The sequence below is a fragment of the Lynx rufus genome, unplaced genomic scaffold, assembly GCF_022079265.1.
Source record: "Lynx rufus isolate CCGP_SWC_20201006 ecotype Redwood Valley unplaced genomic scaffold, mLynRuf1.p SCAF_8, whole genome shotgun sequence".
NCBI lineage: Eukaryota > Metazoa > Chordata > Mammalia > Carnivora > Felidae > Lynx > Lynx rufus.
Window position 1 is genome coordinate 117,790,295 of NW_025814896.1, and position 24,372 is coordinate 117,814,666.

The following is a 24,372-nucleotide window of genomic DNA, read 5'->3' on the forward strand; positions in this document are numbered from 1 at the left end:
ATTTACCCAAAGGACACAAAAATACAGATTCAAAAGGATACATGCATCCCAGTGTTTAAAGCAGCATTATCAATAATAGCCAAAGTATGGAAAGAGCCCAAATATCCATCAATTGATGAATGGATAAAGATGTGGTGTGTATACACATACACATACACGAATATTACTCAACCACAGAAAAAACCAGAACCTTGCCATTTGCAATGACATGGATTGAGTTAGAGTATACATGCTAAGGTGAAGTAAGTCAGAGAAAGACAAATACCATATGATTCCACTCATATGTGGAATTCAGAGACAAGTGGATAGGTGATGGACTAGATGGGTGATGGGTATTAAGGAGGGCACTTGCTGTGATGAGCACTGGATGCTGTATGTAAGTGATGAATCACTGAATTCTAATTCTGAAACCAATACTGTACTGTAACTGGAATTTAAATAAAAATTTGAGAAGAAAAAAATTACCAATAAACAATCCTCTCATCAGTAAGCTAAAACATCTTTTTTTATTTACATGACATACTTAATATATCAAGATTTTCTAGACCCCTGTGGCACTCTAGGCAATCCTCATTTCGAAAATATTCAAGTTGTTGAGAACTGATGAATACAACATATAAAGGGTGGGTCTGATTACACAAATGATGGGACAACGAATCCAACAACATAAATTCATTAAAAAAAAAAAAAGTCTGGTAGAAACTGAGAAAGGACAGTTTTGCTTATGTTAATGCTTTTAATGGTAAGACAGTGTGATATCATAAAAATACATTTAGTTTTTGTTCCTATTCCCAGCATACAGCTCCTAAAACCTTTGGAATTTCCTGAGTGACAGAGGTATCTTTTTATTTTTTAATGTTTAGTTATTTTTGAGAGAGAGAGAGACCACAGGCATGCACGCGTGGAGAAGAGGCAGAGAGAGGGAGACAGAATGTGAAGCAGGCTCTGAGTTGTCAGCGCACAGCCTGAAGCAGGACTTGAACTCACAAACCATGAGATCGTGACCTGAGCCAGTCGGATGCTTAACCAACAGAGCCACCCAGACGACCGGACAGGAGTATCTTTTATTATTCATAAGGAGCCCCTTTCCATCACACCTGAGTGTATGCTAATGAAGTGATCCAGATCCCCTAAAGCACTTCACAATGAGGCAAGTCAACAGCAAGACTAAACATATGATTAGACGACTGGAACTTTCAGCTGTCCCCTCTCTCTGGAGAGGTGGGCTGGAAATTGAGCTCTATAAAAACTCTTGAACAACTGGACTTGGGAAGCTTACAGTTGTTGAACACACTGATGACAAAGGGTGTGGAAGTTGTTCCCCAACCGGTATCTCCTAGTTCCTGAGCTGTATCCCTTTATGATAAGCTGATAAATACAAGTAAAGCATCTGAGGAAGTGGTTGTGGGAATCCCAGAATTGTGGCTGGGCAGTAGTGTGGGGGCAGTCTTGTGAAATGAAGCCCTTAACCTGTGGAGTCATGGCTAACTTCAGGAATTAGTGTAATTAAATGTTAGACACGTAAGTGTTGGAGAATGGGTTGTGATGTGGAAAAACCATGAACACTGTGTCAGAAAATGCCACCAAAAAAGGTATTGATGTTTTAAGCAAACAGTGAACAGAAAAGGAGAATTTTACTGCATTCAATTCACAGATTATCACAGCATTTTATTTTTTTGTTAAAAAAATTTTTTTAATGTTTATTTTTGAGAGAGAGGGAGGGAGAGAGACAGAGTGTGAGTGGGGGGAGTGGCAAAGACAGGGGGAGACACAGAATCTGAAGCAGGTTCCAGGCTCTGAGCTGTCAGCACAGAGCCCAACATGGAGCTCAGAGTCACAAACTGCAAGATCATGACTCGAGCTGAAGTCGGACACTTAACCGAGTGAGGCACCCAGGTGCCCCATCATAGCATTTTAAGAATATAAATGCCATGATTAGTACACATCTTAGTACATACACTGGCACTCAACTATGAATAATTACCACTAAAAGCCAACAGAAAAGTTAGGCCACTGTGTCCAGAATTTATTTATAAAATTACATGAGGCTCATTTGTTAATCAACAGAGCAATTTATCCTCAAGTGGAACTTAATTTGCTTTTGTTTTGACTTGCTTCACTTACCTAAGAGTTATTCTGAACATCTGAACAGTTAACTTTCATTATTCTTTCACAAATTTTTCACAAACTCACCATGTATCTCTACAGCTTTCTAAGCTCTACAAATGTGAAATATAGAAGATGCAAAAAAATACCAGAAAACTAAATGGTAATTTTTAAAAGGCAACTGTATCCTTAGCTAAGAAAAATTATTATTTTTTAAAGATTTTATTTAAGCAATCTCTACGCCCAAAGTGGGGTTCAAACTCACAACCCAAGACCAAGCGTCACATACTCCATGGACTGAGCCAGCTAGGCACCCCAAGAAAAACTATTTTAATTAAAAAACTTTTGGAGCACCTGGGTGGCTCAGTCAGTTTAAGCTTCTGACTTCGGCTCAGATCATGATCTCACAGTTTGTGAGTTCGAGCTCCACGTCAAGCTCTGTGCTGACAGCCCTGAATCTGGAGCCTGCACTGGATTCTGTGTCTCCCTCTCTCTCTGCCCCTCCCCAGCTTGTGTTGTTTCTTTCAAAAAATAAATATTAAAAAATTTTTTAAAACTTTTGATTAATTTTTTAAAAATCCTAAAAAAACTTTTTTTTTTTTTTAACAAAAATAAATGTTTATTCATTCTTGAGAGAGGGAACAAGACTGGGGGAGGAGCAGAGAGAGAGGGGGACAGAGGATCTGAAATGGGCTCTGCGCTGACAGCAGGGTGCATGATGTGGAGCTTGAACTCAGGAACCGTGAGATCAGGACCTCAGCAGAAGTCAGACACTCAACGAATGAGCTACTCAGGCATGCCCCCCTCCCCCCATCCCCCCCCCCCCCGGCCAATTTATTTATTTATTTTTAACTAGGCTCCACTCCCAACATTGGACTTGAACTCATGACTCTAACATCAAGAGTCGCATGCCCTAACAACTGAGCCAGCTAGACACCTCTGTTTGACTAATTTTTAACAAGTCCTTGAAGGACATAATCAATGTTGATATGAATGAAGGAATTTAGAATGACAGGAAGATAAAGGGAATCAGTTAACAAGATCTTCTGTGATAAATAAGTTTGAAAGAACCATACTACAGTTAAATATGAAACTTAAAAGTATTGCACCTTTGGAAGTAAGTAGTGGGAAATAAAATATATTACTGCAAGTAACCTGTAGTTAGCTTACTATTGAAAAAGCTCTATTATTTATTACATAAACCAATCTTCAACTAAATATATAGTTAAGTTCAAATATGTCAACATTTTACATAAAACAACTAATTAAACTTCTCTATATACTCAACCTGTATCAGGGACATCAGTGGGTCTCATAATTCTCCGAATCTGCTCCATAGACTGCAGGTCTGGTGACAGTCCTATAAATAAAAGATGGTCAGAGTAATGACATCTAAACAATTTTCACTTAAATAAAGCAACATTTAATCAAAGTAGATTCACTATCTGAAATTAAAAATATGTAATGTGTTCCTTTTAATGTTATCTTCAATATACAGATTTAGAAATCTTACCATTCTTTCTTTCCAACCATTCTCTGCCTTTCTCCAGGAATATACCCAATTCCAATCCTTCTGACCACTTTTGTCACTTCTCACCACCTAATCTTAAAGATGTTTACTTCCAAGTTTAAGTGCCTCACTGTCCTGTAAGACCTTCCTACATCTCTCTGCAACATGCTCATTATCTTCGTAAAGTGTAATTGTTGATCACAAGGATAAGAAAAAGCACATGAAAACACTTCACAATCTTTAGTACATAAACTATTATTTTTCTTTTATGGATAATCCAAGTACCAACACATAACTTCTTAATTTCTACTTTTAAGTATACTAATGTGCAAGAACTACAATTTCCTAAATGTTTAGGATCTACTATAAAATACTTCAATTAATATAGTAACATGTTCTATCAGAGAATAAATCCTTTTTTAATGTTTATTTATTTTGAGAGAGAGAGAGGGAGCCCATGTGTTCCCACATGTTGGGGAGGGACAGAGAGAGAGAATTCCAAGCAAGCTTCACACTGTCGTCATGGAGCCTGATGCAGGGCTCAAACTCACAGACCATGAGATCATTACCTGAGCCGAAATCAAGAATCGGGATGCTTAACTGACTGAGCCACCCAGGCGCTCCAAGAATAAATCGCTTTTTACCTCAGGCCTAGACAAGTACATCTATCTTTTCAGCATTTTTCACTTTAATTCTTCCTGCATATTAATAAATAATAATTATAAATAATATTTATATAACTATATAAAACACTAATTTTCTTACAGTATTTTTACTATATTATTTCCATGTACAAAAACCCAATATGGTTATTAAACCATTCAACAAACTACTTTGCTCAGTATTCAAATCTCTATAATCTGATACTCATTATTCCCTATGTGCTTGACATTCTAGTTAGGCTAGTGCTCACACATTCCTTTAACTAGACAAATAAAAAAGACCATCTCAAATTCTTTACACCTTTTCAAAGTCTACTCCATCCTTCTAACTCAGGCTTCCATAAACATGTGTCCAACAATTCTCTCCCTTTCCAGACTGCATAAAAACTATTGCTTCTACAAGTGCTTTGACATAATTAAGTCCTTTTCATTAGTCAGTATCTGTTTTGAAATATACTTTATTTTATCTTAACTTTTTGGAAACATGTATTTTATCAATAGGTTTTTAATTTCTTAAGACAGCCAGATAATATACAATCTATATATTTTCATGGCACCTATTCCTGCTTATTTTAAAAGTTATACAGAATAAATTATTCTATCAAAAATTATCTTTAGGATGAAAATGGACATATTACATACAGCCTAGAACTCCTGATATGTGGGACTAATAAACCCAATTTCATTTGGATTCTAATGAAAGGTATTTAATATTGGCAGGAAAGTAATCATGATCCTCTCATTTTGACTGACAGTAGTGGTATCTTTCTATCAAAAATGAAGCAAAGGGAATACGTTATTTCAAATAAAACTCTGGTTATCCTCCTCACATGTGAAATTCTTTAAAGATAAGTACTCAACTAAACATTCATTTTGTATAAACCTTCATAAATTTCTAGTTATTAAAAGAGATTTTAGCCATGTTCAGAACAGTTTTAATAATTTGACCTTTTACACAAGCACAGCTATATTTTTCCACAGTGTTCATCCTAGTTACTGTAGGTCTTTTCCAAACAATGGAATGACAGTGAGAAAAACCCATAAAGCAAATTTACTAGTCTACCTCCATGACAACAGAAGATCTTCTCATCCACAATGGCAGCTATAGGCAGACAGTTAAAACAATCGGTGAAGGTCTTCCACAATTTAATATTAAACCTTCGTTTGCCTATAAAAAGAACAAGCAAATAGAAGAAATAAATCTAAAACTGTTTTCATTTGTTATCTCATAGCCACAGGATTATAATTTCAACTTTATTCTTTATACCGCACTTTGTTTTTTCTGTAATGAGTGCTTCTTGTGTATTTTTAAAAAGGTAATAAATTTAATGAACATTCAACACCTTCCATAAAGTTAAAAAAACTTGAAAGATTGTGCTAGGTATTTTACGGAACACATATATCAAATCCTTTTGTCTTTTAAGATCACTATAATATAGTCACTTTGAAATAGTCTAACAGACTACTAGTTTATCTGTTCCATTCAATGTGTACATTAGTTGAATACCTAGCCAAATAAGTAAGCAAAAGTGAAAGGGGTACCTCTGGAGATTGTCCATTTTAACTCTAATGCATTGAGTAACACAGCATAAATTTACTGCCAAGAAAGGACAATTTCCAAATGCTTCAATGGTATTCACTTTTGAGTGAATTACAACTTGGCACTACATAAAGTATAAACAGAGACACGAAGGCTATAATTTTCCTATAGTCTAGCATAAAGAGCTACGACAAGAGAAATCTCAAGTGTATGTTCACCTTTTTAGAGTTACTTGATCTTCCTGAATTTGGCAAGAAGTTGCAAGAACTAACGCTGGGGAGCGATGAAAGACACAGCACTAATTTCCTATGCTTTTATGCCATAACCTGCCTCTCTGTTTAAAAGTATAACTCAAAGCAGTTTTTACAAGCTGCTCTCATGTACATTAGCTCAACTGATGTCATTTCTATAAACCTTGAGGATACTCAAGCCCATATTTTATTCTTTAAAAACACACCTCTATTCCTCATATAGCTTTAGAAAAGTGGTTATAGTTAGACGTACTACAATCTGCTTCCTGTCTACTGGTCTGATTTGAACAGTTGAAACCATACATTACACCTTAGAAGTAAAAATGCCACGTAAAATCAGATGTAGAATCATTCCTAGTAGAACGCAGCTCCACGAGACTAGAGATGATCTGTCTTGTGCGCTGCCGCATTCCTAGTGTGTAGAGTAGTGCCTGGTATACACACTTCCTCTGTCAAATTATACAAACCAAGAAGATAGGAGTTTGAATAGGAGTCTACCATATTTAAGGAAGGAAAAAACCAAAAATAGATTCCAATGGAGAATTCACCACCAAAAAACAATAAATTCAATTTGAAAATCGTTGTATTTGGTTCTAAATTGTAATTAACCAAACGTGTTCTTTCCCATACTCTAACAAAAGCAAAAGACCAATTCAAATGTAGTAATTTAGTAATTACACTTGGAAACATTACTACAAAACAGGAAATCAGTGATTTCTTACCGAAGAAAAAGAGTACAGTAAAATATACCTGAGTAGTTGCTATCCTCATCTTTCATTTTATAGGCACAAATTAAAATTCTAATAATAAACTTAAACTTTGAAAAAATTTCATAGAACTTCTCAATATTTTTCCTTCTTTATCTCAAAGTTTATTTATTTTGAGGAAGAGAGAGAGGGAGAAAGAGAGCACTGCACGTGTGCTGGGGAGGGACAGAATCCCAAGTGGGTTCTGCACTAACAGCATGGATGTGGGGCTCAAATTCCCGAAAGGTGAGATCATGATCTGAGCAGACACTGAGTTGGCAGCTTAACCAACTGAGCCACCCAGGCGCCCTACTACTTGTGAATATTTCTTGTGACACAGGGCCAATGAAAATTTCCATCTTATCGCAAGAATGCTGAGAGCTAAAATCTTAATAGATATAGAAAAACAGAGGCTATTATCTATAGTGACCTCTGTTTCACGTGGATATTTTGCCAAATGAACTGATTAATTACAAGAGGCCCTTTCAGCTGAGTAAGGTGCAGTCAACCTGAAATACCATGATCTTAAGAGATCCCAAAGAACTAGTTTAATTGGTAACATGTTTCCTGGTTTCAGGTTTTTCTTCCATGAAAGATTATTCTTGGTCCTATGCCTGATAAATTATATTAAAAAAAAAAATGAATCAAAAGAAATCTTTTGAACTGGAAAATTATATTAGGGAGTATTAGGGAATTTTCCCATTAATAAAAGATAAATTTTTATTTTTACTTACATTCATCATAGAATCCATAAATGCGATTGATGCTAGCACACTCATGGTTTCCTCTTAAGAGAAAGAAGTTCTCTGGATATTTTATTTTATAAGCCAATAGCAAACAAATGGTTTCCAAAGACTGCTTTCCTCTATCCACATAATCTCCTAAGAAAAGATAGTTGGCTTCTGGTGGGAAACCTCCATATTCAAATAATCGCAGTAAATCTGTATACTGTCCATGAATATCTCCTGAAAATAGAAAAAGACAATTTTAGAGCATTTGGTTACTGTGGGAAGCAGCTTCAAATGATTCCCAATGTTTACACCCGTGTGTAATCCTCTCCCCTTGAATGTGGGCTGGAGCTGGTGACTCGCTTCTAACAAACAGGAGACAGAAAAAGTGGGATGGGCTGTCACTTCTGAAATTAGGTTACAAAAGATCACGAGTTCCAATCTGCTTGTACTCTCTTTCCATCTCTCATTCTTGATGCTGAAGCCAGCTGCCTTATGGAGAAGCACACATGGCAAAGAACTGAAGGAGGCCTCTGGCCAAACACTTATTAGGAACCGAGCTCTCAGTCCATCGGCCCTTAAGGAACTGAATCCTTTCATCATTGAGCCTTGAGATGAATGTAGTCCCAGATCACACCTAGATCGCAACCTTGTGAGAGACCCAAAACCAGAGGATCCAGCTAAGCTGTGCCTGGATTCCTGACTCATAGAAACAGTGCGGTGATAAATTCATACTGTTTTAAGCCATAAAGTTTTGGAGTAATCTGTTATATAACAGATAACTACTACAGTTACTCTTATTATCTGGTAGTTTAACATTACTTTGTTATACCCAAGAGTGAGACAGCCAAAATTTAGAAATATTTAGTATAATTAATTTCTATTACCCTCCAATTATTTCTGTATCAAAGCATTTTAAAGAGTATCTTGCAGAGAATTGGAATCATTTTAAAATGTTACAAGTAACTACATTTGCTTCATTTAAATTCATAGAAGAGACTGATCATTTCCACAAAATTCTTCTTTTTCAGATTTTAAGTCCTCTCTACACCCAACTTGGGACTCGAACTCACAACTCTGAGATTAAGAGTTGCATGCTCTACCAACTGAGCCAGCCAGGCTCTACTCCACAAAATATCATATTACCTCTTACTGAAAGGTGATATTCTAAGCAAATTAATTTATTCAACAAACATTTACTTAGCTAATATCTTTTATTTGCTAGATACTGTACCAAGAAGCACCAAGCACACGACTTAATAAACACAAGAAAGAGGAAAAAAAAGTTAAGAACACACTAAGCATCTGCAGATTACAAGGTATGAATGTGGATCACTAAGAAACATGCAGGACAGTGAAAATTTTTACATATAAAAATAGTCCTTGACTGAGCAAAAGATGATGATTAAGTCCATCATCGAAGTCCATGTAAAGCTATGTCATAGACACAAACAGCCACTACCAGTTATCAAACCAAAAGCCAATGATAATTATACCACTTCCCACTGTTACGTGAACTATAAAAAACGCTTTTTGTACAACAATTTTTCTGGCTAAAACAATGTGATCACTCAACCTAAGGTTGTAAATTTTTGTTTTTGGCCAGAAGCCACTATAACACCATGGATATTGCCATATTGCCACCCAAACTTTAGTTTGTAACTGGTACACCAAAATGCCCATTTCTCTACATCCTTGACAACACTGGATTATCAGTTTTTGACTTTTTTTCCGACATGTCTAGAGTTTAGGATTTGTTTTTAAATTGTATTTCACTGATTACTAGTGAGGCTGAGGATCTTACATTTATTGACCCTTTGAATTTCTTCTAAAATCTGCCTTAAAAAAAAGATCTTTCTATTGTATTGTCTGTCTTGTTTCTAAGAACTAAAACCTGTGAATAGCAATCTTGTTATCTGATGTATATTAAAAATATTGTCTGTAACTTACTATTTTATGAAAGTTTTAATTTTTATATTTTATGTTATCAAACCTATCAATCTCTCTTATACAAAAATTTTTAAATGTTTTCTCTAGATCACCTTCAATTTAATTAGGGGAGGAAAACTGGTATTCAAAATAGACTGTTTCCAACTTTACCCGATTACATACCACAAATTTTCAGCGGTGCTTCCAATTCCAAAAGAATAGGCTGGCTGAGAAAGATCTCCCGAGACTTAATACATAAGCCTCGAACTTCTGCTTCAGTCATCTGCACAATCTTTCCTGGACGACATCCTCGTACTGTTAGACAATGAATAAAATGGTCAGTTTTTAAAAATGTATCTATAAAATAAATAATCCTTAAAAAAAAAAAAGTCATGCCCATATTTTGAAGGTCCAGAAAGTCACACAGACAGCAAACTACCAGATATCCTGTAGTGTTCTATGGCTAACAGTAAGGTTATTCCAGTGATCTTTGCCTTTCTATCTTAATGTTGCTGGTTTCTAATGATGCTCCTCAAGGCTGCTGCCACAGAAATGCAGTCCCTTGTGCTTTCCAGTGGCCAACCTTGCAGCCCAAGAGACCTGAACAATTTTAGGAACAGCACCTTTGAGGATAGCCTACTCTCTCAGTAAAGTCTTGCATTTAGGAAAAGGCCAAAATAGCATCATTAAGAACCAGTGGCTATGAAGAAAGGGAAATGAAACAAAAAATGGCTGTCAGTAGGTGATTTAGTTTCACACACGTCCTTGGAAAATTATGTACAGTCTTAAGAATTTTAACAATCCCCACCCTCCAACGTCTAATCAAAACAAAATTTAAAAGGTTCCAGATAGCTATTAAATTTTAATGCGTTATTATGTCACACAAGGGCACTATATGAAAAACTCTAAAAGCTATTTAGATGGAGGAAAGCATTTTTCCTATGAATGAACAATAAAATCTATCAACTAATAAGTAACTTCTGGAACAGAGTAGGGAGGAATGGTACATGAGGAGTTCTTATTTGCCCTATCGAACTGAACTTGAAATCATTTCCTCTCATTACCTTCTCCATTGGCTCTTTCTCTCTAAATATACTGCTTGCTCCCATTTAATCTTAACTGAAAAAACATTTATTTTTTATTTTTTAAAAAATATTATTTATTGTCAAGTTAGCTAACATACAGCGTATATAGTATACTCTTGGTTTCGGGGGGTAGATTCCTGTGATTCATCACTTACATACAGCACCCAGTGCTCATCCCAACAAGTGCCCTCCTCAATGCCTGTCACCCATTTTCTCCTCTCTCCTGCCCCCTCCCCTATCAACCCTCAGTTTGTTCTCTGTATTTAAGAGTCTCTTATGGGTTTGCCTCCCTCTCTGCTTAAAACTAATTTTCCCCCTCCCTTCCCCTTATGGTCTTCTATTAAGTTTCTCAAATTCCACCTGAGTGAAAACATCGTATGTGTCTTTCTCTGACTGACTTATTTCACTTAGCAGAATACCCTCCAATTCCATCCATGTTGTTGCAAATGGCAGGATTTCATTCCTTTTTTTTTTTTTTTTTTTTTTGCCAAGTATTCATTCTGTATATACAAACCACATCTTCTTTATCCATTCATCAGTTGATGTACATTTGGGCTCTTTCCATGATTTGTCTACTGTTGAAAGAGCTGCTATAAAAATTGGGGTACAAGTGCCCTTATGAATCAGCACTCCTCTGGCCTTCGGATAAATTGCTAGTAGTGTTATTGCTGGGTTGTAGGGAAGTTCTATTTTTAATTTTTTGAGGAATCTCCACACTGTTTTCCAGAGTGGCTGCACCAGTTTGCATTCCCATCAACAGAGCAAAGGCTGAGAAGGTATTTAAAAAAAGAAAGCAGACTGTATCTCTACATATCCCTACTATTTCCCATTTACAATTAAGTCCACACATTTCTTGTTAAAGACTATGTTTCTTTTGTCAGGTTCAGAGGTTAAAAAAAAAAAAAGGCCCCCACATGCAAAAGTCAATCCATGTATACATAACATTAATATAGTAATATCTAAGTAACAGAAAAGACAGACTCTGTTGAAATGTGCTTTAGTAAATATGACTGTTAATAAGATCACCCCTGAAATTCAAAACATCATCAGAACTGCTTTTATTATAGGAACTTTATCATAGCTTCTACATTAGTACTAGCTCATAATCATCAATTACCTACTTCCCATGGATATGTGGATTTTTCTAAGACCAAAAAGGGCATCTTACTTGTACTTTCCAGTAAGTATCTACAATACTAGCTTAGATGCAATTCTCTGTAAAATTCTTAATCTTGGCATTAAGTCTTAACTGTATGGGAAATGATATTTGCAAAATACAGTTTTACCATCAGTGCATCAAGTACCTGTCTACTTTCTTGAAGGGAAAAAGTTATTTTTCTTGAAGGATTAAAGATCTCTTGTTGCTTTCAGATGACAAATACTCACCTAAAAATAATTATTTAAAGATAACAGCAATGGACAACACAAACAAAAGTTGGCTCTTAGAAAAGTTCTACAATTTTTTGTTATGATTCTGTAGTAATAAAACACTTTAAGTTACCAACACTTGGTTGTAACTTGATGACAATCATTAAAACTCGTGTGTGTCACTCTGACATGTCAATTTAAAGCGTCTAAATTACAGTGGTGAATATTTTATCTCATATTTGTTTTATTTTCTCTGTAAATTATCTGTTTAATTTTGACCTCCCAAGTAATTTAGGTTACACTACGGTGTACTTTGACTAATATTTTTACAAAGCTAAAAACGCTTCAATTTATAAGTCATGCTAATCCATAAAACTAAAAATTTACCAAAACAAAAACACACATGAAATTTCGTTGATTTTTAAGGTGCATGGTTTTCCCCAATTAATTTTTAAGTTCAGAAATACTTTGCAATCAATAATTTCTTACAATTTTAATTGGCAGTTGCTTTTTGCCTCTTACTGGCATATAAAACAATGGAGCATTGCGTAATCAAATCACTTCTAAAAGTTGATGAAATGCAGTTAGAGAAACTAAACGTTCTTCTAAAGGTTAAGCATTTGACAAATGACCAAATCTTAGGAATAAATTATCCAAATATTTGGAAAAAAATGACAGATGGCTCAGGGCAATTCCAGCTGTCTTGTCAATTCAAAAGTCCTGCTCCCTCATGTACTCCCGCCAGTATGTACACCCAAATATCCAAGAGCATTTCAAACTTCTCAGTCATCTGAAAACAGGGAGTAAAACAAGGCAACCTGTTAACAAAGAGGAACTAGTTCACTGCCACAATATCCATGAGGGGTTCCAGAATTTGGGTATATGAGCTTAGATACAAGCACCTAGCTAGATTATGAAGATACTAAAAATCTGCACAATTTATAACTCATTAGGTGCAAAGCAATTTCACATCAATCATCTCATTTAATCCTTTTGATGTCCCAAGAATTAGAAAGGGAAGCTATTATCCACACTATACAACAGAAAAATTTAAAAACTTGAAAATCAGGGAGCCCAGGTTTATAAAACTAGAATGAGTAAAAAGCAGCAGAGAAGAATTTAGAACCAGTCTTCTAACTCAACACACTCCCCCCTCTACTACCACAAAAAAATTCTTAGTCAAAAGTTTCCCAGAAAAAAATTTAGCAGCCAATAATTGTAAACCAGGTAAATATGCCATTATAGGAAATATCTACCATGCTGTTGCTGTTTAGAAAATATTTTGAGGTATCATACATATAAAGTACACTAACATTATGGGCATTTACTCAATAAATTTAAAAATTTTAATGTTTATTTCTTATTGAGGTGGGGGGGAGGGGCAGAGAGAGGGAGTCACAGAATCCAAAGCAGACTCTAGGCTCTGAGGTGTCAGCACAGAGACCAGATGCAGGGCTTGAACTCACCAGCTGTGAGATCATGACCTGAGCCAAAGTGTGAGGCTTAACCGACTGAGCCACCCAGGTGCCCCAAATTTTAACTATGTATACACCTAAGTAATCACATTCACATCAAGATACAGAATACTTCCAGCAACCCTGAAGGCTCCCTTATACCCTTAACCATTCAATAATAATGCCGGAGGTTACTATTTTTATTTCTTTCAGTATGATTAATCTGACTCGTTATTGAATTCTGGATAAATAGAAATATACAGTATACATACTCTTTTGCTCATTCTTCTGTGAAATCTATCCATGTTACTGTGTTCAGCAATGTTTATCTCCTCTAAACATATTTCCTTATGTTTCCTTCTAGACGCTTTACTATTTTAGCCTATCTCATTCAATAATCCATTGATTTAGCACTATTTATTGTAAAGACCATCCTTTCTCCACAGAACTGCAGGGGGAGATGTGTAGAAAAATCAGGTTGACCATACATGAGTGGATCCATTTATGGACACTCCATATAGTCCATTAATCTGTTTATTTTTACAGCAGTACTACATTGTCTTAATTACTGTAGCTTTTTAAAAGAAACTTTATTTTGAGAGAGAGCGTGCACGCACCATATGTGTGCGTGTGAACAACTGGGAGAGGGTGAAGAGAGAGAGAATCCCAAGCAGGCTCCACGCTCAGCATGGTGATGGTGGTGGTGGGGGCTCAACTTCACCACCATGAGATCACCTGAGTTGACCTGAACCCATATCAAGATTTGGATGTTTAACGGACTGAGTCACCCAGACGCCCCTACCGTTGTTTTTTTTATAAAGTTATCTCATAATATAAGCATTCCAACTTTGTTAAGATTGCCTTTGCTAACCTAGGTCTTTTTGCATTTTCAAATATGTTTTAAAATTGGCTTGTCTATTTCTCCTCACCCTCAGCTTGTGGGAGTTTTAACTGGGAATTAATATATCCAGGGAGAATTTACCTTAGTAATTTTGAGTCTTCCATAAACATGGTATCTCTTTCAGTTGTCATGTGTTTCTCTCACCAATGTTTTGTAGTGTTTAAGGGGCAGTCCTGCACATTTTCATTAAACTGAATTGAAGGGGTGCTGCTTTGTAAATGTGTTTTATTTCATTTTCTAATTATTTGATGTTAAGCGTAATTGATTTATGAATAGTGACTTTGATTCCTAGTCTAACAGTTTGAAGATCCCTTCGGATTTACCAAGTATACAACCATATCATCTGTGAAGACTTTTACTACTTCTTTCCCAATCGTTGTATCTTTTATTTTTCTTCTTCATTGAATTGACTAGGACCTCCAAGACAATGCTGAAGAAAAGTGTGCTAAAGGTTTTCCTTGTCCTGTTCCTGAACTAAGAGAAAAAAAAGCATTCAATATTTCTCACCATTATGATAGCTATAGTTTTGTACATACTCAGTTTGCTAAGAATTTTTATCATGAAGGATGTTAAAATTAATCAAATACTGTATCTCATCCATTGAGATAATAATCCCCCTCCACCTTATTCTGTTAATATGATTTATATCGATTGAGTGTTCCTTGGATTCCTAGAATAAACCCCACCACATTATGACATTTATCTTTCTTATTCAATTTGTTAATAATTTGCTCATGATTTCTGTGGCTATATTCATGAGCGATACTGGTCGGTAATTGCCTTTCTTTGATAGTTGTCAGATTTAAGTATTAGGGTTGTGCTGGCTTCAAAGAACAAGTTGGGAAGTGTTCTCTCTTTTTCTGCTTTCAACAAAATTGGCCTAATTTCTTCTTTTTTAAATATTTAAGTCACCAGCAAAACCAAATGGGCTTGGAATTTTTTTTGAGAAGTATTCCAACTACAAATTCATTTTCTTTAACATACATAAAACTATTCAGATTTTCTATTCCTTTTTATCAGTATTGTCAAGATTAGTTTTTCATCTAAATTATAAAAGTTATTAGCACTAAGTTATTTATAAAATCTTAACTTCCTTTAAAATACATATACATAACTTTTCTCTGACCCATTTAAGAACAGACTGTATTCTGGGTGGCTTAGTTGGTTAAGTGTTCAACTCTTCATTTCAGCTCAGGTCACGATTTCGTAGTTGTGAGACAGAGCTCCGCATCGGGTTCTGTGTTGACAGCATGGAGCCTGCTTGGGATTCTCTCTCTCTCTCTTTCTCTCTGCCCTTCCCCACCCTCAAAATAAATAAACTTAAAAAAAAAAAGATAGCACAGTATAAATTATCAGATCCAGGGAATTTAACAGATATAAATCTTTAATGTGAAGAATATACTACAATTTTAATAATTGTCTCAATTATGTCCTTTATAGCACATTCTTCTCCTCTAGTACAGAATCCCAGCCAGGATTACATTATTGCTTTTGTTTGTTCCATCTTGTTAGTCTCCATTACTAGTCACATCTCCTGTATCTTTTTTGATGATTTGTTTTCTATTTCTTACATTATCAGTCTTTCTGGGGATTATCAATTTTATTAATCTTACCAACAATTTCTTTTTTAAACAATTTTAATTCACTTTATTTTTCTTGTATAAAACTATATTGTGGCCGTAGCTGGAGCCTGAGCCCTCTGCATGGAAACTGTGGTGTGGGTCTTTACGAAATGGTCAGTGAATTCTTGATAGGAGATTTGGTGAACACAGTCTCTTTCCAAAGGTCAGGGATGAGATAACTGTTAAATCTTGGAAATGGCATCAGAAGTGGCCTTGGCGAAGTTGCCCAGGGTGGCAGTGCAGCCCCTGGCCAAGGTGTAGCAATCATCAATACCAGCCATCACCAGTAGCTTCTTGGGCACGGGCTGAGACAATGCCAGTGCCTCTGGAAGCAGGGATGAGGAGCACCAGCACAAAGCCACAACAGCCAGTCACCTTGCATGGGACAGTATGGGCTTGCCAATCTTGTTTCCCCAGTAGACTCACTGCCTGGGGACAACGAGAAACTTGGCCAGAATGATGGCTCCATGGATGGCAGTGGCTACCTCCTTGGAGCACTTAACACCCAGACCGATGTGCCCACTGTAATCTCTGATGGCAACAAATGCTTTGAACCTGGTCCACTGGCCAGCATGAATCTGCTTCTTGCACAGGTATAATCTTCAAAACCTCATTCTTGAAGGATGACCCAGGAAGAAGTCAATGATCTCAGATTCTTTTTATGGGCAGGGAGGAGACAGGTGTCCTCTAGACTTGATCTTCATGTCGCTGACCACCAGGCGGCCCAGCCTAGTGGCAGCCTTGTCCTTGGCTTTGCCTCCGTGAGCTCCACAGCTCCTGTCCTGACCCCGGCTATGGCCCTGGCCCCAGATGCTGCTGCTGAAACCTCTGTGGAAGCCGCCATGGCCTCCCATTCCAGGGCCCCTGGGCCCTCCCACAGCACTGGTGTCGTCTGTTATTTGGAGTCTTCCCAGAGAAGAAGCTTCAACATTTTCATTTTAAAAAATCATACATTTGATTTCTATTTGATTTCGGCTCTCATCTTTATTATATCTTTCCTTATTCTTCTACTGTCCTGAAATAAAAATTTAATGTTCAGCCTTCCCCCCTCCCCACCAATATATATTATTATATGTATTTTTAAAGCTATACATATCCCTGTAAGCATTGCTTCTTGCTGCAATTGCACAAGTTTGACATGTATTTTTATTATTATTCAGGTCAACACATTTTATAATTTTCACTGCTATTTCTTCAGTAGCAGTAAAATATGTAAAAGTACACTGCTTATTTCTAAGTATTTGAGAATTTTCTATTTACATGCTATTGATTTCTAGTTTATCATTACTGAAATCAGAGAACCTGAGATCTCATTTCTTTTAAATTTACTGAGAATTGCTTTTTGGTACTGCACATTGCATACTTTAGTAAATGTTCCATACATATTTGAAAAGTGTGTATATCCTGTAGTTGTTGAGTAAAGTGTTGTGTGTGTCACTTAGGTCAAATTTACTGTGTTGTTTAAATCTTCTAGATCCTTGATTTTTTCTTTGTTCTATTAGTTACTGAGAAAGGTACGTTAATCTATATAGTGTGGTTTTGTCTATTTTAACCTTTTGGTTCTATCAAGTTTTCCTTTTTGTGTTTTAGACCTATAATATTAGATACCTAAAAATTTTAAGATTATTGTCTCTTCCTGTGGCATTCATCCTTTTAACATTATGCAATGCCCTTCTTTACCTCTAGTGATACTTCCTGCCTTATATACTATTTCTGATGTATACAGCCAACCAGGTTTCTTCTGGTTAATGTGCATATGATGCAGTTCTCCCATTCTGGTGCTTACTCCTCTATCTTTGCCCTTAAATTTAAAATATGTTCCCTGTATACAGTATAGTTAGGTCTTCTGAACTTTGTCTTGAGTGTTTACTCCTTTCACATTTACTATAATTATGGACAAATCCTGTCATTTGCTTTGTTTGTATCACATGTTCCTCATTCCTTTATTTCTCTTTTCTTGCGTTTCTTTGGAACAATTATCTTTTATTACTCCATTTTCTCCTCTGTTATCTTTTTAGTTATATATTCTTTTTCTTTTGGTAGTTACTCTAGAAATAACAAATGCACTTTTTAGCCTTTTGTTCTACAGTTGTCATATACTGCTTCCACAAACCCTACAAACCATAATTGTTTTTTTTTTTTAATTTTTTTTTTTCAACGTTTATTTATTTTTGGGACAGAGAGAGACAGAGCATGAACGGGGGAGGGGCAGAGAGAGAGGGAGACACAGAATCGGAAACAGGCTCCAGGCTCTGAGCCATCAGCCCAGAGCCTGATGCGGGGCTCGAACTCCCGGACCGCGAGATCGTGACCTGGCTGAAGTCGGACGTTTAACCGACTGCGCCACCCAGGCGCCCCCCCATAATTGTTTTAAAAAGCATTAATTTATAATTACACACATTTATCCTTATTGTTGTTCATTTACTTCTGCAGTTCTGTGCTTTTATCTGGAATCATTTTCTTTCAATACGAACTTTACTAGAAAATTCCAGTACCAGTCTGTATCAGTAAATTTTCTCAGCTTGTTTGTGTTTTTATTTTGTTTCACTTAAATGTTTTTTAATGTATATTTTTGAGAGAGAGAGAGAGAGAGAGAGAGACACGGACAAGAGCGTGAGTGGGGGAGGGGCAGAGAGAGAGAGAGAGAGAGAGACAGACAGACAGAGACAAGTTAGGGGGACTGTATTATAGTCTAAATTGGAGCCTGGAGCCTCAGGCACGCTCCAGGCTCCAAGCTGTCAGCACTGAGCCCGACATGTGGCTCGAACTCAGGAACCGCAAGATCATGAAGGCATCCGTTGCCTTCTCTTCTGAAGGATATGCTCACTGAATTTAGAATTCTAGATTAGCATTCTTCCTTTTCTTTCAGCACCTTAAAAGGACAGTCTATTGTTTTCTGGCATCTGTAGTTTCAGGTGATATATCAACCATCAATGTTCTCTTGAAGGTCATGTAATGACTTGTTTCCTCTGGTAGCTTTTAAGATTTTCTCTTTTGGGGTGCCTGGTTGGCTAAGTCAGTTAAGAGGCCAACTTCAACTCAGGTCATCATCTCATGGTTCATGAGTTTGAGCCCTATATCGGGCTCTGCGCTGACAGCTCAATTCCATGCCCCCCCCCCTCTGTCCCTCCCCAACTCGCGTGCTATCTCTCTCTCAAAAATAAACAAACATTAAAAAGATTAAAACATAAAGATTTTCTTTTTCTTCATTTTTAGCAGTTAAGTCTACGATGGGTTTCAATATAGTTTTATTTGTATTTTTCCTTCCTGGAATCCATGGAGCTTCTTTAATCTTTTGGTATCTTTCTCCCTTTGGAGAAGTCTTGGTCAGTATTTCCTCTATCCTGTATCTCCTCTCTTTCTGGGACTCCCATTATGTATGTTAAACCTTTCCACTGTCTCCTGCTTTCTTTATTTCCCGTTTTTTTCTCAGCACTGCGTAATTTCTACACGACACTTTTTTCCTAGCTTTTACTACGCCGCTGTTTCTACTGTGCTAGTAAGCCCAACTCTCAAATTCTCATTGTTAGTGAATGTACTTATTTAGTTGTAAAGTTTCCAGGACTCTGATAAAATTTCCCATCATTTCTTATTTATCCTGCGCACATTAAATCAGTTATTTTAAAGTCTCTCAGTGATAACTCTAATATCTGAATAATCTGGGGATTTGTTCCCTTTTTTCCTCTGATTTCTGGTCAGTTAAGTCTATTAGCATGTCCTGTGGTCATTTCACTGAATGAAATATCTGATTATGGATGGAAATTGTATGAGCTCTAGACGACATCTTCCAGACAGCATTGTTTCCTTTCAGTTGTAAGAGTAATAATGACTTACATTTTCTTGAGGGCTGGTCTACTTCAGTTTTGCCCTCACTCTTAGGGAGTGGTCATGATGGAGTATCAATGGAAAATTTAGACTATAATACAGTCCCCCTAATTTGGCAGTCTGAACTTCAACTTTTGCCTCTCTGGCACTAGGGTGATACTGGAATCTCTGCTCAGATCTTTAGCTTTCCAGATACTGTTTTCTTCTGAGTTTCTTAGAATCTTCTCTTGTATATGTATACTTTAGAAGTCAATGACTTAAGGGTGACATGACTGCAGATTTTGGGGTTAGAATCTATGTGGTTCTCTCCTCTTTTGGATTTAAGTTTCAACGCTTTAATGACCTCAGACTTCCATCTCTCCTCTTGAGTCCAGGAAGACTGCCACTTTTTGTTTGGGATCTATTCCCCTATACCTCCAGGAAAAAAGCCAGAGTGATTGGTGAGCTCACTGCTGCTTCCTTTTCCTCAAGGATCAAAACCCTCAAAAATTTCCTGTGTTCATTGCTCAAGTACATACAGAAAAGGACACAAAATATGATTACTGGTCACAGAGGAGAAAATTGGATGATTACATACAGAAACTAGAGGAATACCTTGCAAGGACTAAACACTATGGGCCCTAACCCCATATTTTTTTACCAGTCCTGACTGGTAAAGGTCTTCTACTCCTGATAAGAGAATCTTTCTGTGCAAGCATGTCCACATCAGAAAAGGGGGAAAACATGAATCAAATTTGGCCCAATGCCTGGTTTTGTGAGTTTTTACTTTTTAAAAAATGATGGGGGGGGGGAAGAAGAGACACATAAAAATTATATAAATTTTCAGCATCCATAAATAAAATGTTTTACGGAAACACAACTACTCTTACTTGTTATGTTTTTCTTTTCTTCTCCCACCCCCAACCCCCATTAAGTATCATCTATGGGCACTTTCACCATACAATGGCAGAGCAGATTCATTGTGACAGAGACACAGGGCACTCTATCATTTCACACTGCTTCTCATGGTACTACGAATTACAGAAATACAGTTATAACTCAACAGTGTCTTGAGTTCCTGCTTGTTGCTGTTCTGCAACATTTAAAAACATTTTTTTACTTTTATTACAGTGCATACTCATCACGCAGGAAAAATGGAATGCAAATGTTGCACTTTTAAAGCACAGTGGGTTGTGGATTATTCTGTTACTGAACTAGACAGCTAAGGATTGTATTTATAACATTATAGCTATGCTTAAAAAAATACAATATATGTTCACATTACCAGGCTAAGCACTATCATCACAACATTCCTATTTCACTCAAAAGCAAAGACAATTTAAACATTTTAAATGGAATCTCATCACAGCAGAATTTCTTCACACAAATAAAAATGAGACTGCAACCAAAATTAAATTTCCAACTGGCTACTGTGTTAGCAAGCAAGGAAAGCCATGTACTAATGGTGAGTTCCTGAAATCATGTTTGATTGGAAAAGCCAAATAGGTCCTGAAACAATATTCTTGTTTAAGACTATTACCCTTTCTGTAAAAACAGTTCTTGAAGCATCGAAGACAACGGGAGCAGTATTAACCAATCATCAGTTAAAAAAACAAATGAGGAACACCTAGGTGGCTCAGCTGTTTAAGTATCCAGCTTTTGCTCAGGTCATGATCTCACTCAGTTTGCGAGTGAGAGCCCCACACTGGGCTCGGTGAACTGACAGTGTGGAGCCCGCCTGAGATTCTCTCTCTCCCTCTCTCTCTCTGCCCCTCCCAGCTTGCACTCGTGCACGAGTGCTCTCGCTCTCTCAAAATAAATAAATAAACATTAAAACAACAACAATAAAAAAAAAAGCAATAAAAAATGAGGGCATCTGGATGGCTCTGTCAGTTAAGCTTCCGACTTCAGCTCAGGTCATTATCTAGTGGCCTGTGAGTTTGAGCCCTGTATCAGGGCTCTGTGCAGACAGCTCACAGCCTGGAGCCTGCTTCAGATTCTATGTCCCTCTCGCTCAGCCCCTCCCCCTTTAATGCTATCTCTCTCAAAAATGAATAAATGTTTTAAAAAATAAAACAAAAACAAATGATTTCAAGTGGTTTTCCTTGGCTCTTCGTGACTTCACAGATACTACCAATACCTAACTGTTGCCTTATTTAAGGAGCCAATACTAAATTGAGTGACTGAAGAGTGAGCCTTGAATTAGCTATCAAAAATATTTTCAAGAAGCTGAGAAAAACAAAAAAAATGGTGGTAAAAATATACATGGAGCACAAAAAAACCCTAGTTGGACAATTTTACAAACTTGTGAACATTTAAGGTGTTTATAGTGTATGGTGCAATTACTCAGTAGAAAGATACTTTACCATGTATTGTTGGCTCAGCGGTAATCAATAGTGCACATCATTAGCACTCGTGAACTATTGTTAGTTCCGTGAGCATTTGTCAGAAATAAAAGCTGAATATCTCAAATTGCTCTACTACACAGCAGTTCAATGGCCTAGTAGTGATAGTTTTATTGTGATTTTTTTGAGCTCAGGGCCAATACTGCAATTTTTCTGAATGACAACAATCACTATCACTATTATGGGTAGTTTGATAAACTAGATTTTGTTGCAAACCTGATAATGTTTCTTAATGATTGAATCTAAAACTGTAAGGCAAAAAAACATTTATTTGTGAAACGTATACTGTGGTAAGTCATTATGACAACTAATGATGCTTGAATTCACAAGCAAATGTCAAAGCTGCTTTACACACTCCCAGTGCTGTCAAAGTTAAAACAAGATCTTCATTTCCTCACAGATTTGCATTAAATATATTTTCTAAGCTCAAATCACAGTTCCAACAGAACTCTTCAGACGTCAGTGCTAGTGCACACTATACCAAAATCCACTTAACTGTGTAGGTGAAGAGCTTCCACTTTGCCCTTGATTGGAATTGATTTGTGTGCTGTGATAACATAATAAAAGGCAAATATTAGGAGAGGACTAGAAGAAGTCTATAAATACCTTCCAAATGATAACTAAAATCATTAACTAAAATCACATTCTCGTGGACTGGTACCTATCCATGTTAAAAGATACCTTCCAAGATGAAATACAGATCTCATTACAGATCAGCATTAACAGATGAACACTTGCAATCAATTTTGATGACACAGAACACTAACTCTGAACCTCAATTAAACAAAATGTTATCTGATGCCAAAAGAAGATACACAAATTGCACTTAATCATTATATTTCAAATTTCATATTCATGTAAAAAACCTTTTCAATGCAGGTTTGTCTTTTAAATCACAAATGGTGTTGGGCGCCAGGGTGCCTCAGTCAATGAAGCAGCCAACTCTTGACTTTGGCGCGGATCATGATCTCATGGTTCGTGGGTTCAAGCCCCATGTTGGGCTCTGCACTGACAGTGCGGAGCCTGCTTGGGATTCTCTCTCTCCCTCTCTCTCTGCCCCTCCTCTGCTTGTGCTCTCTCTCAAAATAAATACACTTAAAAAAAATACAAATGGTGTGTAATATATGTGTTTTATGTGTATTGTGTGTATATTAAATTTTATCTTTCAATAACCATCTGCTATTTTCTCCGGCAAGTTCTCACAATAACTGCCTTCTCTAAAACAGAAAGGATGTCAAGAAAAAAGAACCAACCCCATTACTATCTATCATATCTGCCCCATGAAATCTTAGGAATCTTCCATAACCTTTAGTATCTTAATTCACTCTACACCCCCCCAAAATTCACTCATGGTTACACATTAATCAATAGCAAAGTTAACTTCAATCCACACTTGCTAAATTTCCTGGTTTTTTCTGTAGGATGAAGTGGCTATTTCTCCCTATTTAGCATGTAAGTCTCCCTTTAAGCCACAAAAAGTAAAAACGGTAAAATTTTTACAAGTGGTTAAAATGTGGAATTTTGGTTTCAAGTGAAAGAATTAGGCAGCTGTCACAATTTCAATTTATCTTAAGTCTGCCTGATAGGAATGATTAATGTGGCCTTCAGAAGCTCTGTATAATACCTCAAACTGTAATACTGTGTATATATATGAACATACATATTTTTCTGAAAAGGCCTATGGCTTTCATGAATTCTCAAAGGGGCCTGTGAAGAGTCATAAATTAAAAAGTGATTCCAGATATACCAGTAAACAAATGATAAGCAAAGAATAAAGAATAGCAGATATAGCTGAGAGCCAGATGTTTCAGAACAGAGGAAGAGTGCCCTAGCTCTATGGTTCTCCAAGCGGGATCCCCTTTTTCACTATGTTGACATCTGCATGACACAGAAGCCAATGGTGGGCAAAACTGCTAGCACCTTAGCACAAAACAAAATCAGTGGTGCCAAAATGTACTGGTGGTATTCACTGCCATGCATTTATAGTGAAACACAAAGAAGTCCAGTTTCACTTAAGAATGCCCTCAAGTAGTAAAAATTATCAATTTTATTACATCTCCACCATTGAATATACATCTTTTTAATATTCTGTATAATGAAATGAAAAGTATCCATTAGGCATTTCTGCTACATACCAAAGCACAATGGCTGTGTTCAAGAAAAGCACTCGTGTGACAGTTTTAGCTCCAAGCGATCTAGCCACATTTTTCACAGAACATCTTTTTTACTGGAAAGTGTAGCTGACAAACTATAGCTATCTA

At 36.6% G+C, this 24,372-nt stretch overlaps 1 protein-coding gene and 1 pseudogene across 2 annotated transcripts in view; both read right to left on the reverse strand.

The window, feature by feature from the left end:
- PPP1CB (protein phosphatase 1 catalytic subunit beta) overlaps positions 1-24,372 on the reverse strand; it is a 42,816-nt gene that overhangs the window by 9,868 nt on the left and 8,576 nt on the right. For both annotated transcript variants that reach the window (XM_047067574.1, XM_047067573.1), the window contains 4 exons: positions 9,656-9,787; positions 7,550-7,780; positions 5,342-5,446; positions 3,395-3,466 (listed from right to left, as the gene is read on the reverse strand). In XM_047067574.1, coding sequence (XP_046923530.1) covers positions 3,395-3,466; positions 5,342-5,446; positions 7,550-7,780; positions 9,656-9,787 — 540 coding nt within the window. The remainder of the gene's footprint in view (positions 1-3,394; positions 3,467-5,341; positions 5,447-7,549; positions 7,781-9,655; positions 9,788-24,372) is intronic.
- LOC124503214 (40S ribosomal protein S2-like) lies at positions 15,547-16,840 on the reverse strand (annotated as a pseudogene).